The 21,458-nt window shown below is 42.9% G+C and overlaps 1 protein-coding gene across 1 annotated transcript in view; it reads right to left on the bottom strand.

The window, feature by feature from the left end:
- APLF (aprataxin and PNKP like factor) overlaps positions 1-21,458 on the bottom strand; it is a 369,085-nt gene that overhangs the window by 117,789 nt on the left and 229,838 nt on the right. The window contains exon 7 of the mRNA XM_073628226.1: positions 5,331-5,629. Coding sequence (XP_073484327.1) covers positions 5,331-5,629 — 299 coding nt within the window. The remainder of the gene's footprint in view (positions 1-5,330; positions 5,630-21,458) is intronic.

Here is a 21,458-nt window from a genome sequence, read left to right as displayed (position 1 = left end):
AGGCATATTGTGTTCTACTTTGCATGCTTTGAGTTGTGTGTTTTGCAGTTGTATGTGCAGCTTTTCTGTTTAGTAAAAGTATTAACACACTACAGAGGTCTAAGCTTCCTGGGCTTTTTACCGCAAAACCTTTAAAAGACACAAGCAAAACACCCTCATGCATGCACAGGAGTTCATTCATCTCATCTTGGCATTGCTGGAATTTGTACATAGAGCTTTGCGGACTCAGCACAGTGTACAGAGCACAGCAGCACGTAAAGAACTTTAATGCAGGAGAGAGACATAGTATATCTCTTCTGCATTAAATATCATGCCTGTTTGTCAATAGTGCTTTGCAAGGGTAAAGTTACACTTTAAAAAATACATTAAATTATGTATTAATAAATACAGATCTGCTTTTTTTTCTATTTCTGTATCTGGTGAGAGTTAAACCTAAATAACAGTTATGTATAGTGCACCACTATAGCAACCTCGGGTGAGGAGACATGCAAGTGGGGATGATTTTGCCAACGTCAAATCAGCCCTACAACAACTAAATCAAGGAAGATTATCACACCCTGCTTTATTTGGGTGACACAGCTGGCTCCTGGCAGACTCTGATAGCTACTATTAATAAATTTGGTGAATTCTCTGGTTTTAGACCCATTAGGAGCACCCCTCCCTTAATGTGCTAGTCAAATTGCTGTAGTCAATTCCTTTAAATACTTAGGGGTGGTGTTTTCCCCTGAACCCTCAAAATATCTCCAACTGAACCCTGCCCCCCTTCTGGAAAAGCAAAGATTAAAAGGCCTAAGTTGGTGTAAGCTTCCCCTGTCAGTAGTAGGGCTCGCTAATTTAATGATGATGATCTGGGCCCCACAGCTCCTGTATATTTTCCACAATTCCCCAATTTCGAGATCTTATATGGAAAAAGAAAAAGGCCTGTATCAGCTTACCTACTTTACAGTATAGTAAGGACAGAAGGGGTTTGGCAGTCCCGCATCCAAGAATGTATTTTATCGCATCCCAAATGCAACAGTTTTACAGGCTGAGGACAGTCTTACACTTCGGACCCTATAGCTAGACTAATAAACATGTCTAACCATGTCTTGCCTGCTAGTTCCCACTTGGAGATGGATGTACCAAGCCCCCCCTTCCTCCCCTACTGCAGCTCTTCTTCAAAAAGTTTGAAAGGCCACCAAAGAGGCACTGCATATTGCCGGCCCTCTGGTTTTTACTCCCTAATTTTCCTGAACTTTGCAAGTTGAAAGGATCCTCATCCTGGCAACAAAAGGGTATTTGGTTCTTTTATCAGGTTTTTAGTGGTACTACTTTAAAGACATACGATCACTTATGCACTGAATTCTTATTATCCCCTAAGCATTTCTACCAATATCTTCAATTTAGATATGCGCTGTAAGCCCAACAATGAACGCTTAGAGCCCTTTCACACTGAGGCACTTTTTAGCGCCATAGCACCTGTAAATAGTGCCTGCAAAGCGCCCCTCCTTTCACTCTAATGTGCTTTCACACTGGAGCAGTGCGCTGGTAGGACGCTCAAAAAAGTCCTGCAAGCAGCACCTTTGAGGCGCTGAAGGAGCGTTGTATACACCGCCCCTTCATCTCCCCTGCCCATTGAAATCAGTGGGCAGCGCTGCTGAAGCGCCGGCAAAGCTCCGCTACAGAGGCACTTTTAACCCTCTTTCAGCTGTTAGCAGGGAGGTTAAAAGTGCCCCGCTAGTGGCCAAAAAGCGCAGCAAAGACGACAGTAAAGCGCCATTAAAATAGTGCCGCTTTACCACCAATGCCCGGCGCTGCTCAGTGTGAAAGTGCCCTTAATGTAACAGTCTCTAGCTCAGCCTTGGTGATCAAGGTCCTACAATCTAGAACCCGTAAAGGTTTGATTTCCTGTATATATTTAGAGTTGATGTCCTCTAAGACCATGCCCGGTTGAAATGCAGGGCTCGCTGGGTGTTGCATATAGGAGACACTGATGGTGATCAGTGTGATATGGCTTTAGAATTGATTCCTGTTACCTCCCTACCGGTCTGCCACAAGCTCTAGCAGCTATTTATTCTCCATAGAGCTTATTGTACACCCGCCAATATGTTTGATTGGGGCAGGAGAGATACTCCGCTGTGTCCAAAATGTAATGTACGGTACATAGAGGCGACTTTATACATATGATCTGGCGATGCCCAAAGCTCACAAGGTACTGGCCCGAAGTCCTACAAACCATCTCTATGCTTGTCCATACATTATGATAAGCAGATTGTTATATTTGGCTAGGAAATGAATTTCAAGGTTTTGGATATCACCCACGATATCTACCAGAAACAAGCGAGTTGAGTATGTCAATTCTCTTCTGCTTGGAGAACATTTGGCTTACTGTCACCGAAGTACAATACGGAAATTCAATCTTATGTGGCAGCATTGGCTGGATTCTCCCGGCCTCGCTCCGTCACAGCTAGTAATGGATAAACTCCTACAAATTTAAGTTGTTATGGCTTCACAGTTAAGGGGCCAGAAGTGCTTTACCTACTTAAGATGTCAGCTACATTACGTACTATCAATCTGAGTTCATAGGATGTTAATCTATGAAAATCAGAAAGAAATAGCATTCTGCATAGCTTATTGAGTTATAAACTCGAGTTGCTTTGTTTTTGTTTACACCTGTTTACCTTGAACATTCTTTGCGTAAGATTGATCACTGTTTTCTGCATGCATATTATGTATGATTAATTAACTGATGATCACTATGCCTTTGTATTGTTTGAAAGCTTTTTTAAATTAATAAAAAAGAGTTTGGATTAAAAAATAAAAACAAAGCAAGGAAGATTAGAAGTACCAATGCAATCAAGCCATTTATAAACATAAAATGATAATTTACGCAGGAAAGGATGCCTATTCTTCAAATAAATATCTAATGTTATGCTAGAGGTTCAAGGGAAAAATGTATCACAAAAAGGGCTGATACAGTTTATGAATACATACATTTACATCTACACAGAATCTGACATATTTCTTTTATGTTTTTTATCTTTAGCTTTGGGGTGCTAAAATTATGATTCAATTCATCTTCACACATTCTCCATTACAGAAGTTAAACATGTTTTCTACAATCTATCTCTTTTGTTCTAGTTAAAATATCAATATTCCAAATTCTGCAGGGTTCAGGTGTTCATCCTCCCGTTCTCTTCAATGATGCACCTTATGATGATGCATCTTGTGTTTAATATTTCTTTGTTTAGCAACAAAGTGAGCCTGGAAAAAAGTTCTATTGCCAGCTAAGAATGATGAGCAAGCTCAATATCATTTGGTCATACTTCACTAGCACTTAAATAGAACAATTCTAAGGTAATGAGATAGAAATACAGTCATATAAAAAGTTAAAGATCCACTAATGGCTTGTAAATACTCTACTAAACATACAGCCAGAGTTACAGCGGAATGGTTTAAATTAAAGCATATTCATGTGTTAGAATGGCCCAGTCAAAGTCCAGACCTAAATACAATTGAGAATTTGTGGCAAGACTTGAAAATTGCTGTTCACAGATGCTCTCCATCCAATCTGACAGAGCTTGAACCATTTTGGAAAGAAGAATGGGAAAAAATTTCACTCTTAAGATGTGCAAAGCTGGTAGAGACATGAAAGGTGATTCTACAAAGTATTGACTCGGGGGGGGGGCTGAATACAAATGCATACACCTCATTTGTCAGATATTTATTTGTAAAAAAATTTTGGAAACCATTTACCGTATTTGTTTCAAGGGGTATGAATACTTTTTCAAGGCACTGTAAGTATGGCATGTTTGCAATTTAAAAAAAAATAAAATCTGCTTTTAATATAATTTTTTTAATGTTTTAATTTTTAATGTAAAATAATTTAAAGATCAATTCCAGGTGTGGCAGTTTTAACACAATTACACTGGTCCAGCTTGGACCAATTTAAGTATTTACGCCATACCTGAAAATCACTGTAGTGCTACTCAACTCTACTCTAGTAATCTCCACTAACTTCTGTGTTCTGTGCACCATTCAGGGAACCCCTTGCATTTTCTCAATAAAAGCAAAGTGTTCTCTGATTGGATGAGGTGGAGAAGCAGAGCAGTGATGTAATGATCTCTACCTCTTCCAATCAGAGCACAACTTTGCATTCAGTGAGAAAATAAAAGTGTTCTCTGAATGGCGCCTGTGCAGGGCAGGTGACCTCCTGGGTTCAGTATGCAGCAATGCAGCCGCTTAGCACAGGACCCGGAAGCTGGTGGAGATCACTGTATGTAAGCGGTGCCTTTAACAGTAACTTCCAGCTTCCAGAGGAATCCCACAGCTATGACACATACTTACATTGGTCCTAGCTTGACCAATGTCACTATGTAAAAATTGCCATACCTGGAATTCAGATTTAACAAACTCCTCTGCACTATATTGAAAAATAAACATGATTGTTCTTACCCTACAAATATGCACATCACGGTGTACTACACACACTCATAGCTCTTGTTTCAAGGGAACTGTTGGCTTTTTTGCCCCAAAATACTCAACTCAAACTGAATCAATTCTATTGCTTAATGCTTCTAACTAGGACAGGATAAAATATGATCATTTAACCCTGTGTTACCATCTTTATCTCTTTATACTAGGTTTGCACCAATATCAGTTTTTTTATCGGCGAGTATGATACTTTGAGGTGTGATTTGCGTCAATACAAAAAAATTTGGCACAAATCGCACTGCAAAGAATTGCATGCGATTTGAACAGGAATGCAGTGCAATTCCTGTTTGAATCGCATGCGATTTTCCCCACTGCAACTGCGTGTGTATATATAATCTGCCGATGGTAGCAAATCTGGACTACTGGAGGTGCTACAGGGCTGGAGGAAAAGTTCCAAGACCCTGTGGGTATAGGGCAGAAGTGACGTTAGCTTGGGGGCGGACTGCCTCTACATCTCCTCCAGCCCTGAGAACACCTCCAGCGGCCTGTGCATGCAGGCTCTATGTACTGTGAGTTCTAAAAAAGAATTAAACTGCCCACTAGATGGTGCTTTAATCCCTATAAATATTATATATATATATACATATATATACATATACACACACAGGAGCAGTGGGAGAAATCGCATTGGGATTCCGAAAGGAATCGCACCACATTCCTGTTCAAATCGCATTTGATTCTTTGCAGTGTGATTTGCGCCCATTCATTTTCTACTGACGCAAAATCGCACCGCAATTGGTACGGTTTATGGAGCATTTGGGTGAGTACTGATAGTTGTGCAAATGCTTGGTATATCGGCACCGATACCGATGCATCCCTGCTTTATACATATAGTATTTAACAGACAGTTAACATACCTGTAGCAGCGTTCAGCATACATACAAGGCGTTCTACGATTCGAAGCTTGCTGTGCAGTCTGTGGTGATCTGCCATTTTGGCCTATGTCATTATGCCCTGCTGGAGAATCTGAAGTTTGACATGGTTTAGTAGCTGAACTTCCAGCTGGGCTGCCGCTTGGTTCCAGTCTAGGTGATGGACAAGGAGAGTGGTCACAACTTTCAACCTCCATTTCTCCTTCATTTTCTATTACAGGCTCAGCTGAGCTTTCACGTTCTACTCTTTCTGGGACAACTTCAGTGGAAGTTCCAGGCAAATCCTTGAAAAATATTAAAAAAATATATAATAAGACCAGTAGAAGGATGCAGTCTAAAAAGTGAAATATGCTAGCATTTTCAGGTCAGACAAAACTGGTATTTTTAGTTTTAGGTTTTGTTCGATTTAGGACTACCATCTTGTATCAATAGGTGACTCTTATAATAAGACATCTCTGACTAAGTTTCCAGGTCACTTGCTTTGAAGTTTCTGGATAGCCATTCTCCCTGTTGGGGAGATTTACATTTATGGAAGAAGAAGATTCCTTTTTCTATTGCAAGAGGAATGAGCCCTATTAGCAGCATGGGGAGGCAGAGCTATGAAGTTGAATCAGAGCAATGAATCAGTGGAGTCACCGAGATACAAGTCATCATGATTCACATCTTAATGCTTGTAATAGGCCTGTAATAGGAGTTTCAGATGGGTGACATTTTGAAAGATACCTGCAGCCATCTGGTTAGGCAGAGCACTGTTCATATATTGTGCTACGCTAAACATTATCACAAGGGATGCAATAAATATAATCACAAGGGATGGAGACGCTGGAAACAGATTTTAAACAGGTTTTGGTACTAAAGGCAAAACAAACAATGACATATGTGGTGCATCTGTTACTAGCATTAACAAAGCAGTCTTTGGGTAGTATTAGGTGGACTAGTAAATTTATTTTGACTTTACATAAGTAACTAACAAATGAATGCCTAACTTCTGCTAACAGTTTTTAAGCAGTTACAAAAACATTTGTTTTTAGTTTTAACCAAACGAATATAAGCGGACCATTGTAAGCCCACAAGATAGTGGTAAGTAGTTGTCTCAACCCTTTAAATTCCAATTCTGCTGCACAGTTAGAAGAAAGCTGAAAATTAAGTCAACATGAAACACTAATGCCCCGTACACACGGTCGGATTTTCCGATGGAAAATGTCCGATTGGAGCGTGTTGTCGGAAATTCCGATCGTGTGGGGGCTCCATCGGACAATTTCCATCAGATTTTCCGACACACAAAGTTTGAGAGCAGGATATAAAATTTTCCGACAACAAAATCCGATCGCGTCAATTCCGACGCACAAAGTGCCACGCATGCTCAGAAGAAATTCCGACATGGAACAGCTCGGTCTGGTAAAATTAGCGTTCGCAATGGATACAGCACTTTCGTCATGCTGCAATGTTAAAAATGGTTTAATGCAGCGCACTCTCTTCTTCTTTATAATGTGACAAGAATTAAGTATTTTTGCTGCTCATATTCACACACACTTCTCACAAACTTATTTCTTTACTATTTATCGGGATTCCCTCAATATATTTTGATTTGTCACATCTGACAACATTATTTTTGTGTTTTTTTTTTTTTGTTTTTTTTTTTGTTTTTAAGGCATATTAATTTTTTTTGGTTTGTATTTTTTTCAAGGCTGATTTTTTTGTTTTTGGATTTTTATTTGTACTCCAGAAAATTTTTGTGTGTGTTTTTTGTGTCAAGTTACCACAACATCATTGATATGTTGTTCTATTTCATCTGTAGGAGATTGTTTGGTGTTGTTGTCCCTTGTTAATTTCACATTTTATGTTAGAAATGTACCTGAATCGTCACCAACAAACTGTCCTTTTTGGATGAAAACACACACAGGAGAGTATAATTTCACCAAAAAAAACTTTTATTAAGGGCTCACAACTAAACAAAGAGGGAGGCAACGCTGGAGAAACTGCAGAAATCGGCGAAGCCTTGGACCCCCAGGGCAGACATCAATTATTTTCAAGCAAAATTGGTGGCCTGAGGAGTCCTTATCTAAGGGAGTGCAGTCTGGTCCAGAAGTCCTAGAGATCCGGAAAGCAGCAGATGACATCTGTGTCCCCAGGCTGTGGTCATACGAGAGACTGCAGCTTTTGTCAGACCAGACTGAACCCAGGTCATCACTCTCTTGTCTTCCTTCCACGCTTCCTTCCACGCGGTGGCTCTGGTGGTGGAGTTGTGGCAGCAGGAATAGGAGGAGGATGGTCCAACTCAATCACGTCGGTCTTGGGTGTTAGTTCCCCACTCACCCCCTTAGTTAGGACTTTATAAATAAGTTGCTCACACAGGAGGCATTGACCCTCCTGCATGCCCTGCAGTTTGGTGGCAGCCATGCAGGCAAAGGCCTCTTCAGGAGTGGGTAAGGCTCGGAGGGACGCCAAAGCCTCCTGAATTAGCCTGAGCGCTGAATCCTGCATGGGAGTCGCCTTCCTCGCTCTTTTATATGGAAGGCAGAGAGGAGGAACCTGCGATTCAGTCAGGCTGCGACTGGTCCCAGGCTTCTCCTGGCTGACACTTAGCCCCGCCTCCTCCTGGCTGCCACTAATCCCCGCCTCCTCTTGACTGCCACATTTCAGAGCCTCCTCCTGGCTGAGGTCTTCCTGTGTATGAAAAAGGGACATAGTTTGAGTTTTTTATTCATCAATCACACACAATTTTCACCTCATGACTGTTGCAAATTGAATGTTAACAAATATAAGACTATCATTCTGAGCCCAGCATTTTTCATTCTTGTCCCAATTTTGGGTGCCCACTACTGTCTATTGATATGTAAAACACTTATTTCAATCAGCAATTAGTGATCAATAATAACATCTAATAAACATCATTTATTTATTGACCAGAAATCAGTAGAACAATGCTATACCTGACTCCAGCTGGGCTCCTCCACTTCTTCCTGGCTGGAAGGCCCAGGTTGGACATCGGAAGCCTCAGCTGGGGTGGAAGGAAGAGTGGAAGGAAGAGTGGAGAGGGATTCCCTGACTTCAGTGTGGTCTGACAGAAATCGCAGTCTCTCATAGTACCACACCCTGGGGACATAAACGTCATCTGCTGCAGCTCCAGACCTCTGGGAATCCGTGACCTTCTTGCGCTCCCTAAGATAAGTGCTCCTCAGGCCACCAATTTTGGTTTTTAAATAGGGGATGGTTGCTGTGGGGACCACCGGCTTCACCAACTCCAGCAGTTTCTCCAGCGCTGCCTGCCTCTTTTGTTTATTATTGTAATGGGGGTGTCTCACCTGCCACAGACAGGGCAGCTCCCTGTATTTGTCTATGAACAGGGGGAGGAAGTTGTGGTCATTGAAGCCATCCATTTTCTCTGCAAGACACAACACAAGACAAACCCTAAGGTCAGGCCAAACTCCCCTAATCTTGTTACAATATAGGCTTCCATTTTGAAGCAGTATAGGCCCAAGTTTAGATCTTACCTTCGTTATCACGATCAGCGCTTTCGATGCTCCTTCCTCCGCTCACAGATCGTACGTAATATGCACGCGTGTTACGCTTTATACACACTGCGCATGCGTGTAACTCCGCCCGCCCCTGACGTTCTTTCTAGTCTATTCCCCGCCCCTTTTCGTTCTGCGCAGTGGGGGAAGAGCACATGGCGGATACACAGCAGGTGCGTGCTAATTATAGCAACGAGGAGGAGGAGGAGGAAAGCCCAGATCCGGACACGTCACGATCCAGAAGGAGACGATTTAAGGCCTCAAATATGTCCTTTGGGGAGATGTTGGAGATAGTGGACATCCTGTAGAAGGCCGACTATGATGGAAAGTATGGACCTTACCCCAACCCCAATGTCAGAAAGGCCAAGATAATTGCGAAAGTGGTCAAGAGTCTGCACCGGAAATTCGGGGTACGACGATCGAAAGATCAGCTCAGGAAACGGTGGTCGGACCTGAAATTACGAGAACATGAGCAGTACAGAAAGATCCGGAGAGTGCAGCAAAAAAGTAAGTAGTTGTCCTGTGTTCCTATTCTTTATGTTTCTTACGTTCGTGCTGCTCCATGTGCTTTTCTTACAAGTGTACATTTTTAAATGGCAACTTTCATGTTCATGGGCACATTATTCGTTCGTATCAAACATTTTTCTTTCGGCCTATAAAACACCATTGTTTAGGCCATATGCATTTGGCCACCATTTTTACGCCCTACTTGTCTGAAACTAATTTGGTTGTGTAGATGGCTTTGTTACTAGAATGAAATGCAAACTAGATTCTGTGTAAGGAGAGGACACTCAGCAGCTGTTTTCACATCTGGACACTGGAGCACTAGTGTGGGACACAAGAACACCATTTTTATTAGGGGGCCACACAGGTGCTCCAGTGTATACTATAGGGGGGGGCTACATCTGTGAAAAAAATAAAAACATCATTGATGTTTTGGGGTGAGTTCAAAACCCCTCCCAATCCCTTTGTTTTTTGTGTGCTACAATGTTAAAAATGTTTTAGCGATTTTTAGAAAAGCCTAATTTGCTATCTGCCATCACGGGAGATCAATGGACACGTTTTGGGGGTGCAACCCCTTCCTCAATAATAAAGTAGCTGAGAGGAAGGGGTTTCTCCCCCAAAACACGTCCCTTGTTCCCCCGTGATGGCAGCTAGCACATGTTGACATTGGGAAATTTGTGTGCATCTTCCAAATTTGGCTTTTCCGGGGGTGACTTCACCCAATCTGAACGCAATATCATACACAGTTCCTAAATACTCATGTCTGGTATTGCCTTCAAATTCTACCAAATGTGAACTTTGTAAGTTCAAGATTTGTGTCTTTCTTGTTGGTTTTACACATGCCTGTTTTATCTTAAATGGACATTTCTATTTTTTATAATGCTACCCCAAAAATTGTTATACAACAAACATGTTGGTTTGTTGGAAAAACCTTTTCTAAATGCACATGTGATTGTGCAGGTATTAAAAAGATTGTTAATCAAGAATGTGTGGATTATTGTGTCAACGCTAAAACACTTTGGTGGTGATGTAATTGGTGTTTTCTGTGAAAATGGGGGTTATTTCCTAAGGGCAAATCCTCTTTGCACTACAAGTACAGTTTCAGTGCAGTTTCAAGTGCACTTGTAGTGCAAAGTGTCTTTGCCTTTAGTAAATAACACCCAACAGTGCTTTGTATAGGGTTACACAATCACGCCATTTTCTGGACTCAACACATTTCTGTCAGGGTCAGCTAAAACAAACACAAGCAGTAAATGTCAACAAAGATTTTCTTTTTTTTGGTTTTTTATTTGATAAAGGCTTCACAAATTTGCTGGCATATTGATGGCCCCCCTACCCGCAAAGAACTCCAGGTATCGTAACCGGACATCACGGGCACTCAGGGAGGGCAAGCTAGGACGGCCACTTTCAAGCGCCGTCAGTGTTGTTTCATGTATCATTCCGGCCTCAGGCCCAACTGAGCCAGCATAGTTGGCCGAATGTTTGCGTAAAAAGTTATGGAGAATACAGCACGCCAGGATTATATGATTAAGTTCATACTCCGCCATATGGATGGGTGTCAGAAATAGGCGGAACCGGCTGGCCAGGATTCCAAATGTGTTCTCCACCACTCTTCTGGCTCTGGCCAGCTGGTAATTAAAAGCCCTCTGTTCGGGGGGTGAGGGTCCTCATAGGGAATGGCCGCATAAGATGGTCCCCCAGCGCAAACGCTTCATCAGCAACGAAGACGAATGGGAGTCCTTCCACATTGTCCTCTGGAGGTGGCAAGTCCAAGCTGCCATTCTGGAGATGCCTGTAAAACTCCGTCTGGGCGATGACTCCACCATCGGACATCCGGCCATTCTTCCCCACGTCCACATACAAGAAGTAGTAATTAGCCGACACCACCGCCAACATCACAATACTATTGAATCCCTTATAGTTGAAATAGTACGACCCCAAGTTGGGTGGTGGGACGATGTGGACGTGTTTCCCATCAATTGCCCCTCCGCAGTTAGGAAAGTCCCACCGCTGGGCAAAGTGGGAGGCCACAGTCTGCCATTCCTGTGGCGTGGAAGGAAACTGTTGAGGAAAACAAAAATAAATTACTATTTTTGCACATAAACATGGCAAGCAGATTAGACACAAACATTCTTGGCCAACCTCCAGATATTATTTATTAAGGGGAATTTAACAACACCAAAGTATAAGGTATACCTATCATATTCCCCCCCCCCTCTCATGGGCGATTTCTAACATTATGGGGGGGGGGGGATCTTGGCCAGGTAACCCTCTCCACTTCATTGAGAGATGAATGTCTAAATACAGGGTATTACTTGGAACAGCCCCTCCTTAGTTACACTATTGGCAGCCCACTGGACAGGTAAGAAGTGTCATAATACAAAGATATAAATACACACTGTACACATTTGAGCACATTTGGACATTCTGCTATTACCTATCAAGATAATAATAGTATATAAAAACTTAAAACAGTACCATTTGAAAGTATACAGGCAGGCCCTTGCACTACATGCTTTGGGTAATTCATCCATAAATCTGAGCACAAAAGAGATGGGTATAGTGTGTATGGGTTTGGCAAAGTCAGCAGATAGATGATTGAGGATAGATAGAGAATTGGGATCAACTGACTTAGCAGTTGGGGGGAGGGAGGGTTATTAAAAATGATTTGGGGACACCACAAAAAAAAGCCTCTGGCACTCTGCCTGAATTTAAAGCACAAATCACATTTCTAAACATTTTAGGGGTTGTTTGGGGTAAAGCACTACTATGGAGCTGATAAAATACATTGTTAAGTGACTACATGAGGTGAATATAGGGCCAGGAGAACATGCTGGGGAGGTTATTGAAGGCCAATCTGTATGAAGGACTAAAAAATTAATTACAGAAAAATCCAGCATGCAAGAGGACAAAGGGGACATTCACAGCATATTAGAATCATGGTAATTAGGGAATGAGGAAAGAAATACAATATATTAGCAAACATTAAATACAATAAAATGTGATATTAAAGGATAAAAATCTTACCTTCATATACTCCTTCTGCAGGACCTGGATGATGGCAGAACAGGTCTCTGGGATAATGATCCCCAGAGCCTGAGGGGAGATGCCTATCGAGAACTTGAGGTCCTGCAGGGTTCTCCCCGTCACCAAGTACCGCAGGGTAGCGATGAGCCTCTGCTCCGGAGTGATGGCTTGCTTCATGCAGGTATCCTGCCTGCTATTATAAGGGGTCAGCGAAGCCAACAAACGGTGAAACACGGGGTCCGTCATCCTGAGAAAGTTGCTGAAATCATCAGGATTATTCTCACGGATCTCACGGAGCAAAGGCATATGAGAGAACTGGTCACGCTGAAGCAACCAATTCTTGGTCCATGAACTCCTCCCCACCCTGTTCATGGACTAGACTTGTGTCAAGGTCAGGACCCCAACACCAAGCCCCCGCACAGCATGAACTCTACGAGGAGTACGTATACGCAACATGGCTAGAAAACGGTCGGCTGCTCAGAACGAAGTAACAGAACGCACTGAAGAACAGCAAGGTCTGTGAAGAGCGACCTGAAAAACAGTAACGAACAAACAAGAACACAATGACAAGTCATGCGTAGCTTGCTTGCATGCACTGAAGAGCAGATACAAACCCACAAGCACAAACTGAACCGCAGAAAACAATCTGAAAGCCACGAGTCTGAAAAAGCGTGAATCATCACTCACCAAACTTTTACTAACACGAGATTAGCAAAAGGAGCCCAAAGGGTGCCGCGCTTGGTTCTGAACTGGCCTTTTTTAGTCTCGTCGTACGTGGTTGACGTCACCGCGTTGTTGGCGATCGGAAATTCCGACAACTTTGTGCGACCGTGTGTGCGCAAAACAAGTTTGAGCCAACATCCGTCTGAAAAAATCCTAGGATTTTGTTGTCGGAATGTCCGAACAAAGTCTGACCGTGTGTACGGGGCATAAGTTACAGGGTGGAATCAGAAAAATCAAATAGTCACACACTAATAGTTTTTTTCTTTCATTTTTTTAGTTTTTTGCTCAGCCTGAAAGCTTAAAGTGGATGTAAACCCTCACATATACCCAGTGAAGTGAACAGCCTCAGATGATACACAGGGATGAAACAAATCTCCCTACATTACTTTTACTTGAATATGTGCTGTCTTCAGCTTTCTAGACTGTTTAGAAAGTGCACATTGTGTTTGAATTATCTCTTCCCGTTCCACCACTGGGTGTGGATTCTTGGCATATACTGTGTGAGAGCTGATTAGAGGAAAGGCACACACCCCCTCCCCACACAGGAAGAGGAAGGAAGAAATGTGCAGAGCTGTGCTGTGAATAGACCAGCTGTCTGCTAATCTATTTCTATGCACAATCCCCGACACAAATTTCAGGCTGGTTTTATCTTGGCTGTCAGAGAACTTGTCAGAAGTTATCATGCTGATAACTGAAGAACCGAGTAGCAGAAAGACACGGGACTTAGGGCTTTGGAGAGAGATAAGTAAACACTACAGATCAACATTTCATGAATGGGGTTTACATCCAAAAATGATTCCTCCATCCATGCTGCACAGCAAAGATGGACATATCTCTTGCTGTGCCTATCAAATTTTGACAGTCAGCCCTGCCTGTAATGACTGATTATACTCTCAGTAACAGATTGTCTAGGTATTCCACTGTCAGGAGTAATTCAATCTCTGTACTAAATAGGTTTCAGTAACAAATTTTGTGAAAATGCAAAATAAACAAAGATGGGTGCTAGCCTTGTGAGATTAAAGTGATCCAATTCACTCAAATTATGATAACAATATGAATATTTCCACAAACTGGGTATTAACATGTGCACATAAATTATAAAGTCCAAGAATGTCAGTAGATGTTGCCAATCATCGTGTCCAAAAAAGAATAACTGAGTGATCGTATCTTCTTAAAATTCAATGTGCTCCACCACGTAGATTACGCACTCACCAGACCAATGCGGCCAACAAAGTAGCCTACAAGCTTTTAAAATCAGCTCCAGATTATGGAGGAACTTGGGCCAATCTTCTCCTAGAATTCACTGATGACTCTCATTCAACAGGAATAAATAAGCAATTTAAAAAAGACCATAAGGGAAGTATATAGTGTAGTATGTTTATTAAACACCAATAAATAAAATCAAGATGTGGTTTCTCTAGTTTTAAACATGTACAAACCACATCAACAAGAACCAAAATGGTATATTTAAAACTAATAACTATGTAAGCACACTGTGGCTCCTCAAGCACAAATTCATCCAAAATGGAATACAGAAACTCCTCCTTATCTGCAACTGACTGCACCATGGCTGCAACAGCTACTGAAATGTCAGAGAGACTGAGAAGAGGACACAGAAGTTGTATCAGGTCCTCTGAGAGGAACACTGCAGGCTGTCCTGGAGCTCCATGAGCTGAAGAAGTTAATGGGACAAAACATTTCTTGCTTAGATCATACTGTGGTACAAGTAGGGCAAAGTTAAGACATCTTGTGAAAACCAATTTCAGTTGGCATCTTAGGGAATAATATAAAAAGGCATACTATATTTTAATCAAGTTCACATTTATCAACTGTAATGGAATTTCATTAAAGTTAGCATTTAGACAAATTCAGTTTTAACAACCTTTGCAACTACTTTTGCCAACTGTACATATCACAACGGTCTAATACATGAAGTAACGGACATTTGCAGCAAGTGACTTGGGGGATTTAAGCCATAAACCTTTAGTATAGTGCTCAAAACAATTAAAGTATACGTTTAGCAGATACTTTTCTATTATGTGGGGGCCACAGTCTGAACCTTGTGTGAGGAGAAATGGCCCTTACAAGGAGAAAGAAACTTGTTTATTTTGTCTGAACTTAATTATGTATTTTAGAAATAACCCGGTTTCTGTATTTCCGGAGGCCAATATTTTGCAATAGCACTGAGTGCACTAGAGTAGTGGTTCTCAACCACTGCGCCAGAACGTTCTTTCTGCCAGGCCCTGGTTTCTTGCCTTCTCTGATAGTAAGACTTTAGTTGTTGTAGTAGGTGGGGGGCACGGCTCAGCAGGAGTGTGCCGTCTTGCACCCCAGCTAGCTCCTGAAGTGCAGTGGAGATGGCTTCTGGCTAGATCTGGCTCCCCTGGGCACCGGACAGTACCAGTAAAGTGATAGACACCAGGTTCTAGCTTCCCACCAGTAAAGAACAGCAGTCAGAGCCAGTTGGAAGGAGCCTTGCAGCTTTGCCATTATTCAAGGGGCCAGTACGAGTGCAGGACAGCATGGAGCTCAGTGTTATGGATGATCTGGGCATCATGGATGATCTGGGCATATGTGATGCTGATGCCTGTCTGTGCAAGCCCAAGCCTGCAACACTGCAGTGGAGTCCCAGTTGCAAGCAGAAGTCCTCTCTGGAGCTAAATGGGGGGAGAGCTTGTTGATCAGCATTGAACTGTGCCAAAAATACATAATGCACATGACAGCTTGGGAGGGAACGATGCAATCTACCTCAGGGATGTTGTGAGTATGCAGCTCCAGGGGTGGAGCTTGGGGTATGCACTCAATTACACATTCACCTCCTGGGATCTTATCATCTATTGCTGGAGCTGCACAATGCCCTCACCCTTAAAAAAACAATTCTGCTGTTTGCCAAGTTCAGTGCTACCCCACTGATCACTCGTCTTTCTTTTATACTCAGTTTGAAATTGCTTATAGCAAGTGTGTGTCCATTCTAATCAACGTGTGCATTCATGGGAGTCACTGTGCAAAAATGTCTGCTGCCGGGACATAACATTACATTAAAAATGAGAAGTGAAAATATGCAGAGAAGTGGAGTTGTAACTAATAGAAAGCAATTTGATTTCACAATTTATTTTTGAAGAATCCTTAAACAGAAGTTTGATCAGTTTCTGTAGGATACAACTGCAATTGTGCTTTTTCTTCTCTACCAGTTCAATAGATCAGCCATACAACTTATAATAATAAGTTAACAGTATGTATATTTGTATCTATATCTCAAATGTTTTCGGTTTGTCATGGAGAGAGCAGGGAAGGTTTAGAATGGGGGTCAGCAAAAGGCGATCTACCCGACGTTTGCAACCATGTTGGGACTTGGAAGGTTTTGGAAGAATTTACTGGCCTTGGTCTCAATAGGACTGAGAGCCAATGCTCTGGAGAACATATTATATTTGTGTTAATTACACAACGTCAGGGCTGTTTTTTCCACTGGGCACGCTGGGCAGTTGCCCGGGGGGCCCCACTTGTCTGGAGGGCCCCATCCAGGGCCGATCTTCAGTGCTGCAATCTGCTGCTTAAGTTGACTGACTGCACTGGTTGCTCACTTGCTAGAATCGCCGGCCGCCCAGCGTCTAGCTAGCAACCAGTGACATCAGTCAGAGGCCGCGCCCGCCCCAGCATTCATAGAGCGCTTCAGACAGCGTGGAGAGGGAGCAGAGCGCAAAGACAGCCCTTGATAGCTGGCGCTGCCTTGCTGCTGTGAGTGACACACTGTACTGCACCAGGCCGGTGGCCTCAAGTAAGTCTAACACTGTCTACTTAAGTACGTTCAAGTTGTGCATCACTCACAGACACTGTCTTTGCCCCTGAAAAGCTGCCACTGTGCCCATCTAACACAGCCACTGTGCCCATCAAAGCTGCCACTGTGCCCATCAAACTTGTGTTATATTGTCCAAACATTGTGTTAATGTTTAAACACTGATTTTGTTGGAAGTACCAATAAATATAGCCTTTTTGATAATTTGCATTTTTATTCTCATGCATGATTGTGTAGACAGGGCCCCAGTGCACTGTATTGCCCGGGGGCCTATAATGCTCATAATTTGGCCCTGCACAACGTTGTTAGAGCACATAGGGAAATAGAATCTCTATAATGTTGGTGCTCATAATGGTAACCTCAGGAGACAGCATAAATCATGTAAGTGACAACATATGGCTGTGAGATCATACAGATTGTAGATATGCAAGAGCAGTGAGAGGATCTGTTTAACTCCAAGGGGAGGTAATTCTCTTTACAGAACAGAGGCCAACTCAGACATCAAAACAATGCTCATGCCTTCCACTTCCTTGATTGTTCTAAGTATGGAGCTCACCACTGGCTGATGTCATGCTGCTCAATTAGCAGAGAGGAGAGGCAGCCCATTACAGGACCAATGAAAATTGCCCTTCTCAGTCAGACCAGAACAACAAAGACTCCCAGATAATGGAAAAGTACCTTTTAGCCAAAATGTATTTTCTTAGTTTTAGATGTAGTGGGGACATGTTAGGACCCCGTTAGGTGTTTACAGCTTTCTGGGGCTCAAGTACATAGATTTTCCTTCACTTCCTGTCTTGCTGATGTTTTATCACTCAGGCAGTAAGCGGGAACTCTCCAACAGAAACACAGACTGAAATAAAAATGCTTTTCTTTAGTAGACTAGAAAAAGACTAGAACCCCTATCATATCATTGTCTTTAGAACAGGAAGCAGTGGCGGCCCGTAGGGCGCCGCCGCCCCCCCCCCCCCCCTCCAGGCAGTCTAAAAAAAAAGTCAAAAAAAAAATTTTTTAAAAGCTGGCCCTTTAAAAAAAAAAAAAAATACACAAAAAGGTCCTTATGTGCACTGTGTTCGGACGCCGGATACAGTGCGACGCCGGACACAGTGCACTTATGGGAAGCGCCACATCTATGCAATCACGAGATTGCATACGTGGTGCTTCATTTGCGGGCGTTTAGCCCGCCTTGCGGTGCTTCCTTAAGCGCCAAGTAGCTTCCGCCCAGCCCTAGTATCTATTACTAGGGTCGGGTGATTTGATTGACATCTGAGTATGATGTCACTTCCTGTTTCTCTCCAATTGCGCCCAGGAGAGAGAAGCAGGAAGTATGAGAACAACGGAGCTCTCCAGGAGACACCGCTGGAGAGGACAACACACAGCAAGGTAAGTAACCGGGGGAGGGGGGTTTGATGGTGACACACTCTGCAATCTGGTGACACACTCTTCAATCTGGTGATACACGCTGCAATCTGGTGACACACGCTGCAATCTGGTGACACATGCTGCAATTTGGTGACACACGCTGCAATTTGGTGACACATGCTGCTGCAATTTGGTGACACATGCTGCTGCAATTTGGTGGTGACACATGCCGCTGCAATTTGGTGACACACGCTGCTGCAATTTGGTGACACACGATGCTGCAATTTGGTGGCACATGCTGCTGCAATTTGGTGACACATTCTGCTGCAATTTGGTGACACATTCTGCTGCAATTTGGTGGTGACACACGCTGCTGCAATTTGGTGGTGACACACGCTGCTGCAATTTGGTGGTGACACACGCTGCTGCAATTTGGTGGTGACATATGCTGCTGCAATTTGGTGACACGCTGCTGCAATTTGGTGACACATGCTGCTGCAATTTGGTGACACATTCTGCTGCAATTTGGTGGTGACACACGCTGCAATTTGGTGACACATGCTGCTGCAATTTGGTGACACATGCTGCTGCAATTTGGCGGTGACACATGCTGCTGCAATTTGGTGGTGACACATGCTGCTGCAATTTGGTGGTGACACATGCTGCTGCAATTTGGTGACACATGCTGCTGCAATTTGGTGGTGACACATGCTGCTGCAATTTGTGGTGTAAGGAGGGACTCCGCTGGGGACACCCATCTGGCATCTGGTGGCAGGCGACATGGCTAGTGACATGCTCAGGGCTCCCACTTATTCTGCATTATAGTGAGTTGAATGATTTCATTTTATATTACAATGTAATAATAGAAATAATGCGCTTCAATCATCCTGACACCATAACAACCATGGTGCCGGGATGATTAAAGCGCTAACACCAGGTGTTTGGAGTATCTTTATCTGCTGATTGTTAAACTTTCTAGAATACACATATTTCTATTGTTGTGTAGGATCTGGGCCTGTTGTCCCTTCATCCCTCTCCCTCCATCCCTCGTTCATCTCAGACACTAACCACACCACCTTAGAGCCACGCCCACTATTTTGCTGAAACCACGCCCATTTTCACCAAGTGGGAGGGGTCAAAAAGGAAGGGCGGGGCCTGGCGCCCCCCCATCCTAAAACTTCATCAGCCGCCACTGACAGGAAGTAAGAGTAAATCTCTCTCTGATGGTGCATAAAATAGCATAAATACACAATGGGAGTTCTTATCCCCTACTGACCCACTCTATTCGAATTAGAATGTTTTCAGCTTGGGATTTACCTTAAGTAGTGAATGTCAAACAATAACAGAAATTTTAGTTTTTAGAGGACTGACCTAAAAATTTTGGAAAGAAAAATATTTTCAACAATGTGCCTAAGTAGAGTGTTCACATTTCAGCTTTGTTCAAAAATGAGATGGCATATAACAAGAATGTATGGACACTTTACAATGTTCACAGTCTGTTAGAACAGCGGGCAGGCTATGGACATTCGGTTATATACCAATCTTTGGCACGCAGTAAATGAGCTCCCCACTACTCAATCCCATCATTCATAAGTCCAGTCCCCATTCACACACTAAATCAACTCCATTAGCATCAGTCCCTCTCCCACTTCCCTCCCTTCTCACCAGCCACTGGTGCTAATTTTAACACATATTTATTTATTTCAGGTACTTATATATCGCCGACAATTTACACAGTGCTTTACATAAATATTGCACATTCACATCAGTTCCTGTTCTCAAGGAGCTTACAATCTAAGGTCCCTTACGGACATTCATACACACACATACTAGAACCAATTTAGACAGGAGCCATTAACCTACCAGCAGGTCTTTGGTGCGTGGGAGTAGTGTGGGAGGAAACCAGAGTACCTCGGCATATAAACAAGTTCCCTAAGTTACTACAACTTTTAAAATCATGTAATGTAATATCCTGACAATTCGACAGATGTACAAAAATATGCATATAGATTCTATGGTGCAAATTATAATATAGATCTTATTAATGCACACTCCTTTTCCCCCATAATAAACACCCAATTCTAATTCGATCAAGTATATTAACTATGTACACATATATGTTTCTTTGCATTGCTATAGCCTGTTAAAGGAGACCCCTCGTGTGTTTCTGGCACCTCGCTCATAGTGCACTGAAGTTGTGATTTGCAGTGGGTGTCAATGTTAAGTTAATAAAACCACAAATGCCGGTTGCAAATGCAGTACACTTGCCTGCACCAGATCGCATGGTACAGAAGTACCATGTGATCCGGTTGCAGTGCGTTTACAAAAGTAGTGCATGTACTACTGTTGGTCTGGTGCAGTGCGATTTAAGCCTATTCAAAATCAATAGGCTCAAATTACAACACACTGAACAGCATGTGAATTGCACAGGAATGCACAGCGTGTTCCTGTGTGATTCCTAGTGCAAACCGCACCTCAGTGCCATAAACGGTAATGGTAAAAGAACAGGGGAACATTGTACCTTTTACATTTGGGCTGTTCTCAGTGCAGCCAACTGCAAGGATGATCCCTAGTCTTGTGTAAGCTCAGATCCAGTGCTGGGCTGTAACTTACATAGGGATTTTGCAGTGGTCAATCAGGCGAACAGAGTGGCAGGGAAGCTCATAGAAAGTGAGTGTGTGTTCCTTGCGCTTTCAAAACAAAACCAAAGAAAGTTCCCAGCTCAACTCACCAGCCAGTCTGCAACCAGCCGCATTATCCTGTCTAACAGTTTGAATTAAAAAACGGGTTTAATTAACACACATTTTCAAATACAGGCATAAGCTACAGAGCCGCTCCAAGGCACCCTAGTATTATCTGCTGTCTTAAATCTTGTAACTTTGTGGGAGCCTCCATAGTGGAAGCACATGCATTCTAAGCCAGAAGGCAGGTGAGCCTGGAGGTAGCCCACACCTTCTTAAAGGCACAGGGGCACACTGGACACCCAGCACATAGCACAATGGCAGCAAACGTGTCCAGTGTGTCCCCTCACCAATATTACATCAGTAACAAACAACTAGACACTGCCCCATCTATAACTGCCATTCACAGCAAGGAGCACATGTAAGGGCATTGAATGCAAAACAAAACCGAAGAAAATTCCCAGCTTAACTCACCAGCCAATCTACAACCAACCAAATTATCCTGTCTAAA

This window comes from Aquarana catesbeiana, linkage group LG04 (genome assembly GCF_042186555.1).
Source record: "Aquarana catesbeiana isolate 2022-GZ linkage group LG04, ASM4218655v1, whole genome shotgun sequence".
Taxonomy (NCBI): Eukaryota; Metazoa; Chordata; class Amphibia; order Anura; family Ranidae; genus Aquarana; species Aquarana catesbeiana.
This window is presented reverse-complemented; position numbering and strand designations above follow the sequence as displayed.